Below are 14,001 nucleotides of genomic sequence, written 5' to 3'. Positions count from 1 at the left end.
CCATACAGAGTAGAATGGTTTGAGCTGGTTGCTTTCCTAGGGGGGGATTTAAGACATGTTTCTTTGTTTTGAAGGTGCTCACATGACAGTCTCTTACATTTCTGTACCTATTTATATTTTTCCCCCCAAAACTAGCTCAAATAAAATAACAATTCTTAGTTCTTTCTTTAGGAAAGGGGGAAAGAAAATCAAGTACCAATCCAATTAGAGAGAGAGAGAAGGAAAGTAGGAACAGGTTGGAAAGGCATTTTATAATTCATTAATCTATACTTGTACCTCCTAAAATTTCTCCTTTTATAAAAAAGAACTGAAGAATAAGATCAGAAACTAATAAGAAATCACAGACTTTAAAAGATTTACCACTTGCTTTTTATAGCTTTATTGACTATTACCAAGTTTCAATATGGTTCAAATAATTAAATACCGCAACTGGGACATTAAAAATACAAACTAATTTACCAAAATAATTGTATTCTGAATATTATGTACAATATTATACATTTTACATTACATAAAGGGTTTTTATACATAAAAGTAAAATTTGATTTATGATTATTGAAAATCCAAAATATATTTGAACAAAACATTCCTATGCATACATACACAATCACTCCAGTGGGATAATCAAAATCTTACATGAGGAGTGTGGTTATTAAAAACTAACATTACATTCATACAAAAATGGTAGAAATTAAATGTCTTTATTAATTTGAGAGTATTATAAAACCACACACATATGAATTATATTACTTAATTCTATATATTTAAAAATCTTTATGTAGAGAGACAAATATGTCTCGATCCCAAAAGAAATTTTTGATTTTTAATTCTTTTATTTTAGGGCACTTTTGTAGTTATTAAAATGCCATATACGGGCATAACACAGAAAAGTCATGAGGGTCTATCATATCACCGAAATTAACCCTATTCAATTGTATAATCTGGAATGCCTTCATATTCATACTTGTCATCAAAGTGATTGCATACTGAGGAACACAGTTTATGGGGGAAATATATATTACTGTAGAGAACTAGATATTGAAACAAGGATATCACTAGACGATTTCAGAAAAAAAAATTGAATGGGTGCTCATAGAAAATACCACCCACACACACTAAATTAGTTATTAAACAAGGTGTCAGTCTTTCAAGAAGGTTAATACACTGATGCGTCCTACCTTGTTTGAATACCGGAATATCAAAGTCCAGAATACTGAGGCAGGAGTTTTAGTACCATCTCATTTTAAAATCTAATTCCTTTCGAGAACAGCAGTGATTTGAAGTAAAGCCAAACATTTTTCTAACTGATATGAAAAGTCTGAAAAAAAAAATGTCTTTATAACCAAAATGCCTTTCCAATTGTATGTCTGTATGTGGATCTTATTCCAGAGGCATACAGAGGGGTGAAAATTCCGTCAGAACTATACACAAGAACCTCAGAAAGGCTGCAGTTAATAAACTGGCCATTCTCCTTAAAGGCTACACAGCATTTTGCAGTATTCCCTATTTGAAATCCCGTATTTTATTAAAGGCAAACAACGGAACACCTGGAAACAAGAAGATAGAAAAGTAACAAGCGGAAATATACAAAATCGGTGCCCTTTCCAACATCACATCATCTATGAAAAACGAGATTCAACGGCTAAGGTTTGCTTTATTGTTTTTCTTCTTGCTTGTGTTCAGCTTGAATATAAAAGAAGCTCTAACCTAGGTTATCAAAATATATTCATATAAATGTATGAGCATTTCTAATACAAAAGTTAAAAAAAGGTCTAAGTTCCTAATTTTTGTAATTAAATATCCTAGAGTTCAGTAGGCAGACTGATTTCTGAGCAGCGTGAAAAGGCCGATGGCTGAGCCCCGTCCGCGGCCGGGCCCCCTACATCTCCGCTCGGCGCTGGGACTTCTCCGCAGCCGCGGCGCCGTCTTCTTCCTCTTCTTCCTCCTCCTCATAGGGTTCCTCTCGGCCTTTGGGGCGGTTGTCATCTCGAACTGCTTGTTCTTCGCCATCATGGTTTTTTTCATCGCCCTTACAGGTAAAAGGAAAAGGGAAAACGAAGACATAGGGTATAAAGTTAGTGAAATAAATATTTCCCTCTTTAAAAAAAAAAAAATGAAGTTATTCAGTTTTAGAGAAAGGAAACAACTGCTGGAATACGTCCGACAGGCAACAGCGCCAGTCTCCTCTAGCCCAACGCCGGCTTGGCCTGTGGAAACTGCACGGCACCTGGGCAGACGCGCCGTATCTGCCCAACCAGCCAGACCACTCTCCTACGCGTGCGCACGCGCGGTCGCCATGCCGGTCCTATACATACGTTTTCCTCATTTTCACCATACGTCTCTTCAGCATTATGTTCCAATTCCCTTTTTTTCTCTTCAGTCAAATCTTCCTGAACCTGAAAGAAACCAGAAGTAGTAGGTGACCCTTTTTATTATTTAAACACTTGCAACAACATATTTTGATTTCCAAACATTTCATTAAAGATAGAACAAAATTAAACTGAAAGTAAACTTGAAAAAAGACAAAATCTTTTTGAGTCAAAGATTTAACTTGTCTATTAGCTATGAAGAGATGTACAATATACCTCCTACAAAAAATCAATGCCGTTGATTCTGAGCCTAGGACCTTTGTGTTTGAATTTCTCATTTCTTTGAGTAAGTGTTAACCCTACAAGTATAACACCTGAAGAAATTCAGCTTATAAAATTAAAAATTCCCCTTTTCAAAATGGGGGAATTGCAGAAGTCTGAAGACTCTGACAGAATGTAAGTTCTAGGAAGACAGGAACCATCTGTCTTACTCAAATGTCTTCAATACCTAGATATGTACCTGACACACGGTAATTGCTTAAGTACTGATGAATGCAAGAGTCAATGAATGAATACGTGAATCAATGCACAAAGTACCTGCTCTGGGACAGCACAGAAAACAGACACCGTTACCAAACATGATGTAGTAGAAAACAGACGAAATGTGTATATATGATCTTATAATTTAAGAATAAAGTTCTCCGGCTAAAATACCTAGAACATGGAACACAATCATTTCAATTTCTTCATGACATAGTTACTATACTGCCCCAAATCCCTACATCTCTTCAATGTTCTAACATGCTATTTCTGTTTTAAGTAGTTTTCTCTTATGTGCACTATTACTATTATCTGTTTGTCACTGATCCCAACTATTTTTTTCAAAATGCAAATCAAAGAAAGTACACAAATATTTTTGCAAAATAATCTCTATTTAAAGATTACATTCCACAAAAATATAAGGTAAAATATTTTCTAGCTTAACTATTTTCAAAACCATATGCATACCAAAAGATTAAAGTTGCGTGAATTTAAAAAAAAAAAAATCCTGCCTTATCCATTAAGCATCATGCAGTATCCTGGGACTGAAAGAAAACCTGACCTGTCCTAGGACAGCGGTGTAAGAGCAGTCTTCCTGAATAACACAGAATTTCCAGAGTGAGGTTGGGGACGGGGAAGGGGGTGTTAAAAATCCCAGAAATGGGCAAGGGAAGGGAAGCACACAGGTGTTAACACTGAAAGAGGAACAAATTAAGGGCTGTTTCAAAGTGTCCAGCCCAGGTGTGACAGGAATGAACCACAACCCACCATACAAGCTTTGGCAGGAACCTGGCTTGTTAAGAGCTGACAAAGATGATCTTTCAAAGACGCCTCGACACCCCAGCTTTCCTGAACCTCTTCTAATCACCCCAACGTCAGCCAGACTCACAGCCTCTATACTACAATGGGACCAAATAAATACATTCTGGGGACAGAGTCATAGAGCTTTTTTTGTATTGACATGTCCCAGTGGCGTGAGCTAAAAAGAAGACACCCTCGTCTCACCTACAGGCTCTTAGCAGTGGTCCGTGACATCTCTTCTGCCCTTCACCACAGAATCTCACAACAGCACTTGGGATGAAAACACTGAATTACTAATTTCAGGCTACATATATTAAAGTCTCACTAACTGAAACATCGTTAAATTGCCAAAGTATCCCCATCAATTTCAGTGAACCTTGTTTGCCTGTCTTCTGTAGCCTTAATAATGAAAATATACTAGAGAACACCAAACTTGGTTTAGTTGGGGTTGGGAAGGACCGGCCTTGAAACTGCAATATGGTGAGAAAGAATATAAATCAGGGTCCACAAATTGTTTTTTGTAAAAGGACAGATTTTGTAAGTATTCAGGCTTACTCAGCGATAAAGTCTCTCGAGCAGCTACTCAACCCTACCATTGGGGTGCAGAAGCAGCCTTGGACAAGATGTAAACAAAAAGGCATGTGCCAATGAGACCTGACTTACAAAATGGACCGAGGCCTGTAGTCTGCCAAACCCTAACACGGGCTGTGGAGTCAGACAGACCTGGATTAAAACCCTGGCTCCCAAATACTGGCTGTATAAAAATAAAGTCACTTGTTTCTATTATGAAAATTTGCCAGCACATACAAATAAAGCAAATAATTCAAGGAACTACTTACAGCCATCACCAAGGTTCAAAAGTTAGCTCAACGGTGCCACCCTTGCATCACCAGTGTTATTTTTTTTTTTTGATGACCCTTTCTTAAAAATTCTAGACATCATGTAATTTCATCCCTACCCAGCTCAGTATCTACAACTAAAAACAATGGATTTTTCTTATATAATCACACCTGATAAATAATCCCATGGTATCATCTAATGTTTAGTTCTGACTTGACAGTTTCCTGATTATCTTCAAAATGTCGGGCGCCTGGGTGGCTCAGTTGGTTAAATGCCTTCGGCTCAGGTCATGATCCCAGGGTCCTGGGATTGAGCCCTGTATCAGGTTCCCTGCTCAGTGGGGAGCCTGCTTCTCCCTCTTTCCTTACTCCTACCCCCTGCTCATGCTGTCTCTCTGTCAAATAAATAAAAACTAAAAATCAAAATCAAAAACAAAACAAAACAAAAAATTCCCAAACTGTCTATTTACAGTTGGTTTGGTCTAATCATCATCCAAACAAAGGCCATACCTAACAGCGGTTCTGCTTTTTAATGCTATTGACTTGTTTTCCTGTAGAATGACCCACACTCTGGATCCGCTGGCTTCTTTAAGGTATCAATTAACTCATTCCTCTAGCTCCCACATTTCTTATAAAAGGAAGTCAAAGACTTACATGAATTCAGATTTGATTTGCAAAGCAAGAGTTTTTCAAAGGTGATGCTGCAGATTTTGTATTTTCATCACACTGGGAGGCACATAACACTCACCCCACTTTTTGTGAGGCTGAAGTTGTTCAGCAAACTCAGAAGGTCCCTGCCTGATCCCTCCATGATAGAATTCCCTGACCACCATTCATCTAGTGATGTCATCCATTGACGACTGGCGCCTAGGTCACTTGTTTTAATTAGGGGCTACAAAAATGGTAACTTTCTTATTCCATCATTCCTTCTGCATTCACTAACTTCTATAAAGAAGAACTTGCCCATATCAATTCTTTAGTTACTGTCCTTGGTATACTTAATTACAATAGCCTCTAAAATCAGGTCTGGGTGGGCTCTAATCATGGTTCCAACAATAACAAGCTGTGCGACCTTCAAAATCTTAGCTAACCTCTCTGAGGCCCAAATTTCTTATCTGTACAATAAAAGGGTTTGATAAAAATCAGTGATTTTTAATTTTCTGTGTGGTGGGGCTCAGGAGTCATGGGCCCTTTTAATACTTTGGAAAGAAATGCAAATGTATGCAAATAGGCACAGATACACATCATTTGACACAAAAGTTTCAGGAGTTTCAGACTTCCCGGAGTCCACCTGTGGCCACTTGTTCTAGGAATACTTCTCCAAACAGTGTGTTCCTGGAGCTCTGATTCCTAGGCCCCACCACAGGTAAGATCAGAATCTCCAAGGGTAAGGTCTGATCCAGGAATCTGTACTTTCACACACTCTGTCTGAGGTGATTCTTAGCCACAGCAAAGACTGAGAGCTACTAGCTTGAGTGACTGAGTGCAGGGTTAAGAGTGTCTCTGGCTAGAGAGATAAACACCCTTGCATAAATTCTTTCTTCTCTTCCCTGGAGATCTAGTGTAGAAAAATTTGGGTTGTTTATCAGTTGTCAATAGAATCTGAGAGAAGAAGCCCTGCTGTAAATTACTCTTTTAATTTAGGGAACCCATAAATGAAAATTTTGCAATTTTCAAGTTTATAGATATACATTATTATTCTGGTAATATATTCTTCGTGTTTGGGACAAAAGTAATGTGAACTCATCTTAAAAGGCATTACTGAAAAGGAACAAAATGATATGGAGTTTCTAATTTTCAAATATGCTTAGACTAATAACAGAAGCCAAATGTTACTCTTTTATAATGGAGACACACCAGTTATGTCTTCCACATTCGACCTTCTTTAGTATCCTGATAAAGCTGATGCAAACATTTTGTCAAAGGTTCCCCAACACTGCTCCTCATTACTCATTTTTATTCACCAAAACCTAATGTCTTAGGCATTTTAGAAACGGTCCCTATGTGATGTAGCAAAGTTTAATTACCAAAATAAGACAGATCTACTGAGTCTGAAACGGGCTTTGGTTTTACACATCAAAGATGTCATGGGATGAGACAGGACCCAGAAGGCTGAACTTGAAGTAGTCCAGAATGTTAGGATCCAAGGATGTGCATGGAATAGGACGAAGGAAAGGCCCTGGGCAACAGCAGCTCCTGTGAGGGACACCACAGCTGGCTGAGTCATGGTTAACAGGGGGCTGTGCCGCCTGGCCAGCTCGACACTGTGGAGACTCGCAGGCTGGCAGTCCCATGACAGGGAGCCTAATAACCACGTGTGCACTCTCCCACGAGTGTGCAGATCCATCTGTTTTCAATTATATTCGGCGAAAATGAGCACTCAGAGTTTTCAAGCGGTCATTTAACTTATATACTTTTTTGAACATTTAAATCACTTTTAAGCACCCATAGCACTTTTTTGGCAATGACATAACTTGTCTTGTTTGCTCATAAGTAAATAAAAAATCTGAAAAGTAAGCAACGCGGGGATGGGATCCCCACACGAATGTCCCAAGCAATAAGCCATGATCACTTGTTCATAACCATCGTTTTTATGTTGTAGAAGGGTAACGCTGTCGTACTAAGATAAAAGAAAGGCAGGGACAGTGCAAATTTCCGAAAAGCGCACTTGTCTTGGGTCCCACTCTCTGAGCTCAAGTCACAAGTCTGAGGGGCTGGACCTCTGAGCAGGGAGGGCCCTGGCAAGACGCACTTCCTCCCTAGGAGCAAATGCTAATGGACGTCAGGTGACGAGGGATGGGCGGGAGGGGAAGTGATGACAGCAATGGGCCATACATCCTTGTAGTCAGTTGGGGCAGCTGGAAGACTGCGAGGCTCGATGCAGAGAAGGACGTGTAGGACACGGCACTGCATGGCACAGAGCGCCCCACAAATGTCTCACATGGATCACTTATAAACAACATCAAATGGGTTCTCACACACTGCATTCCTCTCTTTCTCATTTTGCTGCAGTCTGGTGAGAACTTCGTCTCTATTACTAGTCCTTAAATGGTATTTGGGAACCACTCTTCTCCCTCCTCCAGGGAAGAACTGGGAAGAACCAGAAGAGGTAGCAAGATCTAGTAACTAATCACCTCAGGAACTGACCAAGGAATGCACCACAGCCTTGAAAGGGCTGCTCGGGGCAGAGAGGAGAGTCACCCAGGGAAGGGGAAAGGCAGGCTGAGAGCACTCTGACATGGGAGGATGCAAGAACTCAAGCCTACGCAAGACAGGGCCAGAAAGAGGGACAGAGACGCCAGACAGGAGTTTAGAGCAGGGAACCAGAGAAAGAGAAGCAGGACCCAGGGCCTGCTGCAGGGAGAGAAAAGGGCTCTCGTGGGCTCAGCTGACCTGAGGGTCGAAGAGCAGAGGTCCTCACCTCGGCCTGTCACCACTCTCTTCCCCTCCTGTCTCTTTCTTTTTTCCCTATCCTTAAACCTGCTTGGATCACAGGAGTGCTCTCTCCACCTTAACCGACATAATATGAACATTAAAAAAAAAAATCAGTAAATACTGATTAAAATTTAATGTTTACCCTTCTGCATTTTTAAAAATAAGCCAAGGTGAACCTCCTCTCTTTTAATCCCTCAAAGATATCTGGCATCTGACATAATGAAACCGAATAATATTTGTCCAGACACCCTGTTACAAGAGAAGTCCAGATGAATTCCTTTTTCTTGCCCAATGTCCTAATATTCAAGGCTGCTGGTTTTGCTAGTGCTCTCTTGTGATAACACAGCTCAGGGTCTTGATCAGGATGAACAGCAGGATGAGAACAAAGAATAAAGAGATGGAGCCAGAGTGCACACGACTAGAGCTATCTGCTGCCAACGGCTGTAAAGAGCAACAACCCTTTCTGTTTTTCCAGTGTGAGTGCAAATTTTAGCATTAGCTCTGAGAAGTGGACAACAAATGCAACAAAAATGAAAGAGCGGGGCTAGTTGAGGAACTATGCACAGGAGTATAGCGGCACATGTGCTCTGCGCAGGATCCCTGGGGTGGGGGGAATCTGTCTGGGCTGATATTTGCCATCCATTCCATTCATGCAGTTCTCCTTAGGCTAAAGCCCCACACTGGCAAGAAGCCTGGCTGAGGAGCCCCTCTGAACCAGAGCTTTACTGGGCCAGAGAGACACTACATATAGGGCCTTGGCTCATTCGTATCATAACCCCAGGCATGGAGCTGCAGTGGTCCCCACAGAAGAGCACAGTGACTAACCAGCTCCAACCAAGTGCATTCATCCATCACTTACACAGATGGGCCACCACGACAGGTGCTCCTTGAAACTAATTAACAAGTATCGGCCAGAAGTTAACAATAAAAAGGAAACTAAAATGAAATTCAGGAAATTCCACCCATGGAGGGACACCTGGGTGGCTCAGCTGGTTAAGCGTCTGCCTTTGGCTCAGGTTGTAATCCCAGAGTCCTAGGATCGAGTCCTGTATCAGGCTCCCTGCTCAGCGGGGAGCCTGCTTCTCCCTCTGCCTGCTGCTCCCCCTGCTTGCACATTCTTGCTCTCTCTGTCTGACAAATAAATAAATAAAATCTTTAAAAAAGAAAGAAATTCCACCCATGAGGTACCTGAGTGTCTCAGTCGGTTAAGTGTCCAACTCTTGATTTTGGCCCAGGTTGTGATCTCAGGGTTGTGAGACTGAGACCCGTCTCAGGCTCTGCACTTAGCATGGAGTCTGCTTGAGATTCTCTCTCCTATCCCCCTGACCCTCCCCACCCCATGCTCACTCTCTCTCTCTTTCTCAAATAAAATAAATCTTAAAAAAAAAAATTCCACCCAAGTGCATTTTATTCAACTGAGCTTCTTACATATTTTTCCTTTTCTTTATCATTAAATTTTATTATGACACTAAGTTCTTACGAGGGAAGAAGCAAAAAGTAGAGACTCTAAAAAAAATTTTTGGAGGGCGTTAAGTGTATTCTAATGGGCACTGTGGGGCAGGGCACCCCTGTGAGGGAGAGCTATGGCAATGTCTACAGAGCAAGTTATGGGGGTTACTCCAGACCCCCTCAATAGGCAAAGCTTTGTTCTTCTCTCTTTTATGAGAGAAAGAAACAGGAGAAAATATTCTTACAAAGATCACATAGACCTATGTCCACCATTCCTAGAAGGCCGAATGTCTTCTTTCAGTTCAAAATTTCTAGTGAGAACCACAAGGAAGGATTCTATGACCCTGTTCTTGTTACTAACCAACCAAATGTCTCTACTTCCACAGTCCATTTCCTCTTGAAAGGACCTCTTCTCAGCCCACCTATGTCTTTCTGAGGGCGTCTACAGAAGGCCCGTCAAAGCCAAAGCTGCCACTTAAGGGGCGTGCGATGCGCGAAGCATCCTGACCAGTTTCCTGCATTCCGCCTCCCTACCTCCTCCTCTCCCTCTTCCTGGTACTGCTCGTCAACATTATCCTCCTGCTGGTCCGGGTTTCCTGCCATCTGTTGAAACAAAAGGGGAAGCTCAAGTTACTGAAGGGTGGAGGCGCAGGGACAAAGAACAAGCTTGCTGCTGTAAAAAAGGTACTTTCAATGCATCGGTGGCCAGGAAATGATGAACACAAAAAACCTAGGAGGGGTGTTAACCTCTCTCCCTAAGTGTGGGCATATCCTTTCACATGATGGCCTAAAACCCCACCAAAGAGGCAAACCTGTCGGCATGCGTTAGGAACCACCTTGGGCACAAACCAGGCAGGGATTAAGACGCCCGGGATAAAACCAGCCTCTGCACTAGCGTCTGCTTACCACCAAATGTTCCTCCATTTCTGTGTTCTCTTGCTTTTGATTACTCTGTTTGGGCTCTTCATTTTCATCTGGCAAATTTTCTTCTCTCACTTGCTCGGCTTCCTCAAACTCGTCTTCGCCTTGATTATTAGGGTCATCTGCTGGGTTTATATCCTCTACAGCTGCCCTCTGCAACATTTTAATAAAAAGCAACCACTACTTCAAAATCCAGGATCAAATTTAATTTCATTTGAAAGGCCACACACTGGCAGAAAATGAAATCGTCCTTCACCAGATTGTTCAGATCCGTCCTTGCCAACACTCACAAGTACACATCCCACCGTCAAAAGATAAAACTCCTGCTTTATTTGTCAGAGGCTGAATGAATCAGAATGCAGTACAAACAGCACTTGTTTTCTGCAAGCGATTCTGAGACAGTCGTCCAAATTCTATCACAAGAAATGTGAGTGTAACTAGACAACAAGAAAAATAGTTAATAAAAGCTAAAAGACCAAGTAGGAGAAATCATTAAAATGAGAGATTTAGATAGGCAAATTGTAACTTGTCTCACGAGTATGTTGATTTTTATACAAACTTTCCTCTGCCAGCGATTTTTCACATGTTTAGTGGGTGGACAGCCGTTGAGAGTGAGAAGGCCCCACCAGAAAGGACCTAAGAAAGGGGCTGTGAAGGAGACTAGAAGGGGCTAACCCAAAAGCAAGCACTCGATTTCTAGCATGGAACACGTTTCTGTAGAACGAACACGACCAGGAAAGAGAGCTGCCCTGGCTAGGGACAGGAGAGAACGCAATGAGCTGACCCAGTCTTCGGCAGTATATCTTGAAAAATCTCTCCCCCAACCCCCACTCTGGCTGCTCTCAGTGATGGTGTTCAACAAATGCCCTTCACATGATCAACTTGAGAATTATCTCTATCTGCCACTCAAACTCCCAAAGCACCTTTCAAAATAATACACGTCCTCGTAAAGATTCAGATTTTAAAGCCTGAGCTCGGCAGACACGGTAATGCTTGCAGGGCGAGCTTCCCGATGCCTCCAGGGTCACCAACAGAACACTTGACGGAAGCGGCAAATGTTTCCCAGAGATGAGGCCTCAGAGTAAGATTTAGTCTCTATCGGTGCTATCCAGACAACAGGACTCCACTTCGATTCACTTCGGGGCCCTGAACACAGTCAAGGGCTCACCGTGGTCTCAGCTGACTTACTATGTGCACACCCCTGGTTATACACTCCACGCAGAGGACACTTTTCTTGGGACTACAGAGTGACAAATCATTGCCTTCACACAAAGCCAATTACTCCACAATCTCGTTATATAGATTTTTTTTTGTGCATTATCAATAATTTGTGTGGAAACACAGGAAAAATGTAACACATTCTCTTCAGAAAAAAAAGTACCAAAAGCCTTTGCAAAAGCCCATAAAACATACACACTGGGTCCAACTCTAGCCAAGTAGCAAGTAAAGTTTAATAGGCACGGTTGTTACGTTCAAATAAAACAATCAGTTATAACTCAATGAAGCTGGAACTAAAAAAGTAAAATAATTAGATGAGACAGAGAGACAAGTAGGCTAACAATTTCTAATTAAAAGAAGGAATGGGAGGAAGGCCACCAGTGTGCCCTGGAGAACATGTAAACCGCTAACGGGAAGAGTGAAGTGTTCCTTCCACAGTCCAGTGTCAAAGTACACAGCACCTCCCGGGGGGTGACTGGAACGGGCATCCTTTTGCTGCCCCTCCACCTGTCAGGTGTGCACTTGCTTTCTTGCTCCTCTTGTAAGACGCTCTCTTGCCCTCTCTCAGTCTCTAGCTCCCTCCCGCTCCCCTCTCTCTGGAGCTCCTGCTCTTTCCTGAGCATACCTGGACAAATGCTGACCCATGGCCACATCCCTGTGCAAGGAGAAAAGCCACTGCCATCCAAGGGACTTCAGGCAGCTATCAGGAAGCCTTTCTCAATGATTATCAAGGAAGGATATGGATCCTCCTTTCCATACAAGCAGGACCCATATGATAGTATAGACTGAATTTCATCAACGCAGTGGTTGATTTACTAGTAAAAGATGACAGGAGAGCCGAAGTAAGTTATAAAATTCATCTACACATCTGCACAAGAGCACGCTCCCTGGACCCCTGCTTGCCTCAGGCCCCGGGCCACACAGCGGAATTGAGAGTCTGGGTCCGTTCAGTAAACACAAGGAACATTCCTGGTTGGTAGGTCTGTACCCATATATATTCTCATTTTTCTATAGCACCATGGTACAGATTCTTCTTTTGCTTCTCAAGCCACACATCCTCATCCGTCCGTGGACTGATGAAAACGGCCCGACTGCTGGGAGGTGACGTGGTCACAGGACACACAGGACCTTCTGGGGACTTGTCAGCAGGCTCCACGCTGGTCCGTTTCCTTTCTCAGATTCTCTAATTCCCACACTTGCTTTTTTTTCTTCCACCATCTTTCAGAATGTCTACATATTTCAATGCCTCTCAATTTTGCTTTTCTCAGTTTTAATTTTATTAATCTAAAAGTTGGCAGAGAAAAACTCCTTTTCTGTTTTCCCAGAACAACTTGTGGGCCAGTCTCATCACATCACACACACATACCCCCGCGTTACAGTTAACAACATCGCTGAGGTAATTACGCACTGACGAAATCACAGCCCCATCTGGAGCCAGAGCTGGAGCCAGAGGCGTGGCGTCAGGCAAACCTTCAAGTTTCCTTTCCTCCCTGGGGGGTGTCCAAGTATCGTGACCGAAAGAGAGGACACTTACATCTGCCTCAGATTCCGGATCGGTCTCCTGGGGCCCCTGATCTTGGGGCTCACGTCCATTCTCTGGGTCGTCTTCTGCCTCGTCTTGGTGCTGGTTGTCTCTCTCGTAGGCTGGCAAATCAAAGGAACTACAATCAGTGCAGATGAACCGGACAGGGTTCTGCCCTTTCACTCACAGAAAAGCCACCGGTGGGATTTCCTCCAGGCCATTTCCCCCAGTCTCTCCTCCAGAGAGGTTAATTCACCACACGGTGTACATCTCAGCTTTTCTGAATAAAACCATGTCCTTTTCCCAGACCATGTGTCTAAGGAGACAGCGTGGGTGAGTGACATCATTCTCACCTTCTGAAACAAACGTTTATAACAGCAGCTGCATTCTCCCCCTTGTTATGCAAAAAAAACCACCAAAACTTTCTCAATAAAAGAAAGCCCAGTCAACTGGACACTGCTAAAATTATCAGCTAATTTTTTGTAGTATCAGAGGAAATAGCAAGGTACCAAAAGAAGAAACCGCTAACGTCTCAGGAAATGAAAGAAAGAACAAGCCCATCTGTGGAGCTCAAATCAAATCCAGCCCATCCTGGGTCGTCTGATACGGCAGTGAGGAGGGCTGCCACCACACAGATACATCTCACATTGCAGCTCACAGACATTTACTTGCTGCTTTTGGAATAAAATATTTCCATAAAGGGAATTTAGATAAGAGCATACAAAGAGAAGAACAAACAACTTTTTAAGTAAGATGTAAGAGGAAAGGTTAAGTACATGGAGAGTATTTAGTTTATAGAAAATAGGGATGCAAGGTAACCAACCATCAGGTTTCAAGTGCACCAAGGGATTCATTAAATAAATAAGAGAACATCGTCTTACTGATAATGGAACAAAAAAGCTTAAAGTGCTGTACAGGGGGACATAAGGAAAACAATTTCTTGACTAGAAGGGCTATAAAATATCAG

The 14,001-nt window shown here is 42.2% G+C and overlaps 1 protein-coding gene across 5 annotated transcripts in view; it reads right to left on the bottom strand.

The window, feature by feature from the left end:
- Nucleotides 1-346: 346 nt before the first annotated feature.
- Nucleotides 347-14,001, bottom strand: part of GOLIM4 (golgi integral membrane protein 4) — a 74,893-nt gene continuing 61,238 nt past the window's right edge. For all 5 annotated transcript variants that reach the window (XM_011222630.3, XM_002917429.4, XM_019797722.2 and 2 more), the window contains 5 exons: nucleotides 13,047-13,156; nucleotides 10,280-10,447; nucleotides 9,908-9,976; nucleotides 2,316-2,396; nucleotides 347-2,029 (listed from right to left, as the gene is read on the bottom strand). In XM_011222630.3, the coding sequence (XP_011220932.2) occupies nucleotides 1,880-2,029; nucleotides 2,316-2,396; nucleotides 9,908-9,976; nucleotides 10,280-10,447; nucleotides 13,047-13,156 (578 nt within the window). In that variant the 3' untranslated portion in view covers nucleotides 347-1,879. The remainder of the gene's footprint in view (nucleotides 2,030-2,315; nucleotides 2,397-9,907; nucleotides 9,977-10,279; nucleotides 10,448-13,046; nucleotides 13,157-14,001) is intronic.

The sequence above is a fragment of the Ailuropoda melanoleuca genome, chromosome 1 (assembly GCF_002007445.2).
Source record: "Ailuropoda melanoleuca isolate Jingjing chromosome 1, ASM200744v2, whole genome shotgun sequence".
NCBI lineage: Eukaryota > Metazoa > Chordata > Mammalia > Carnivora > Ursidae > Ailuropoda > Ailuropoda melanoleuca.
This window is presented reverse-complemented; position numbering and strand designations above follow the sequence as displayed.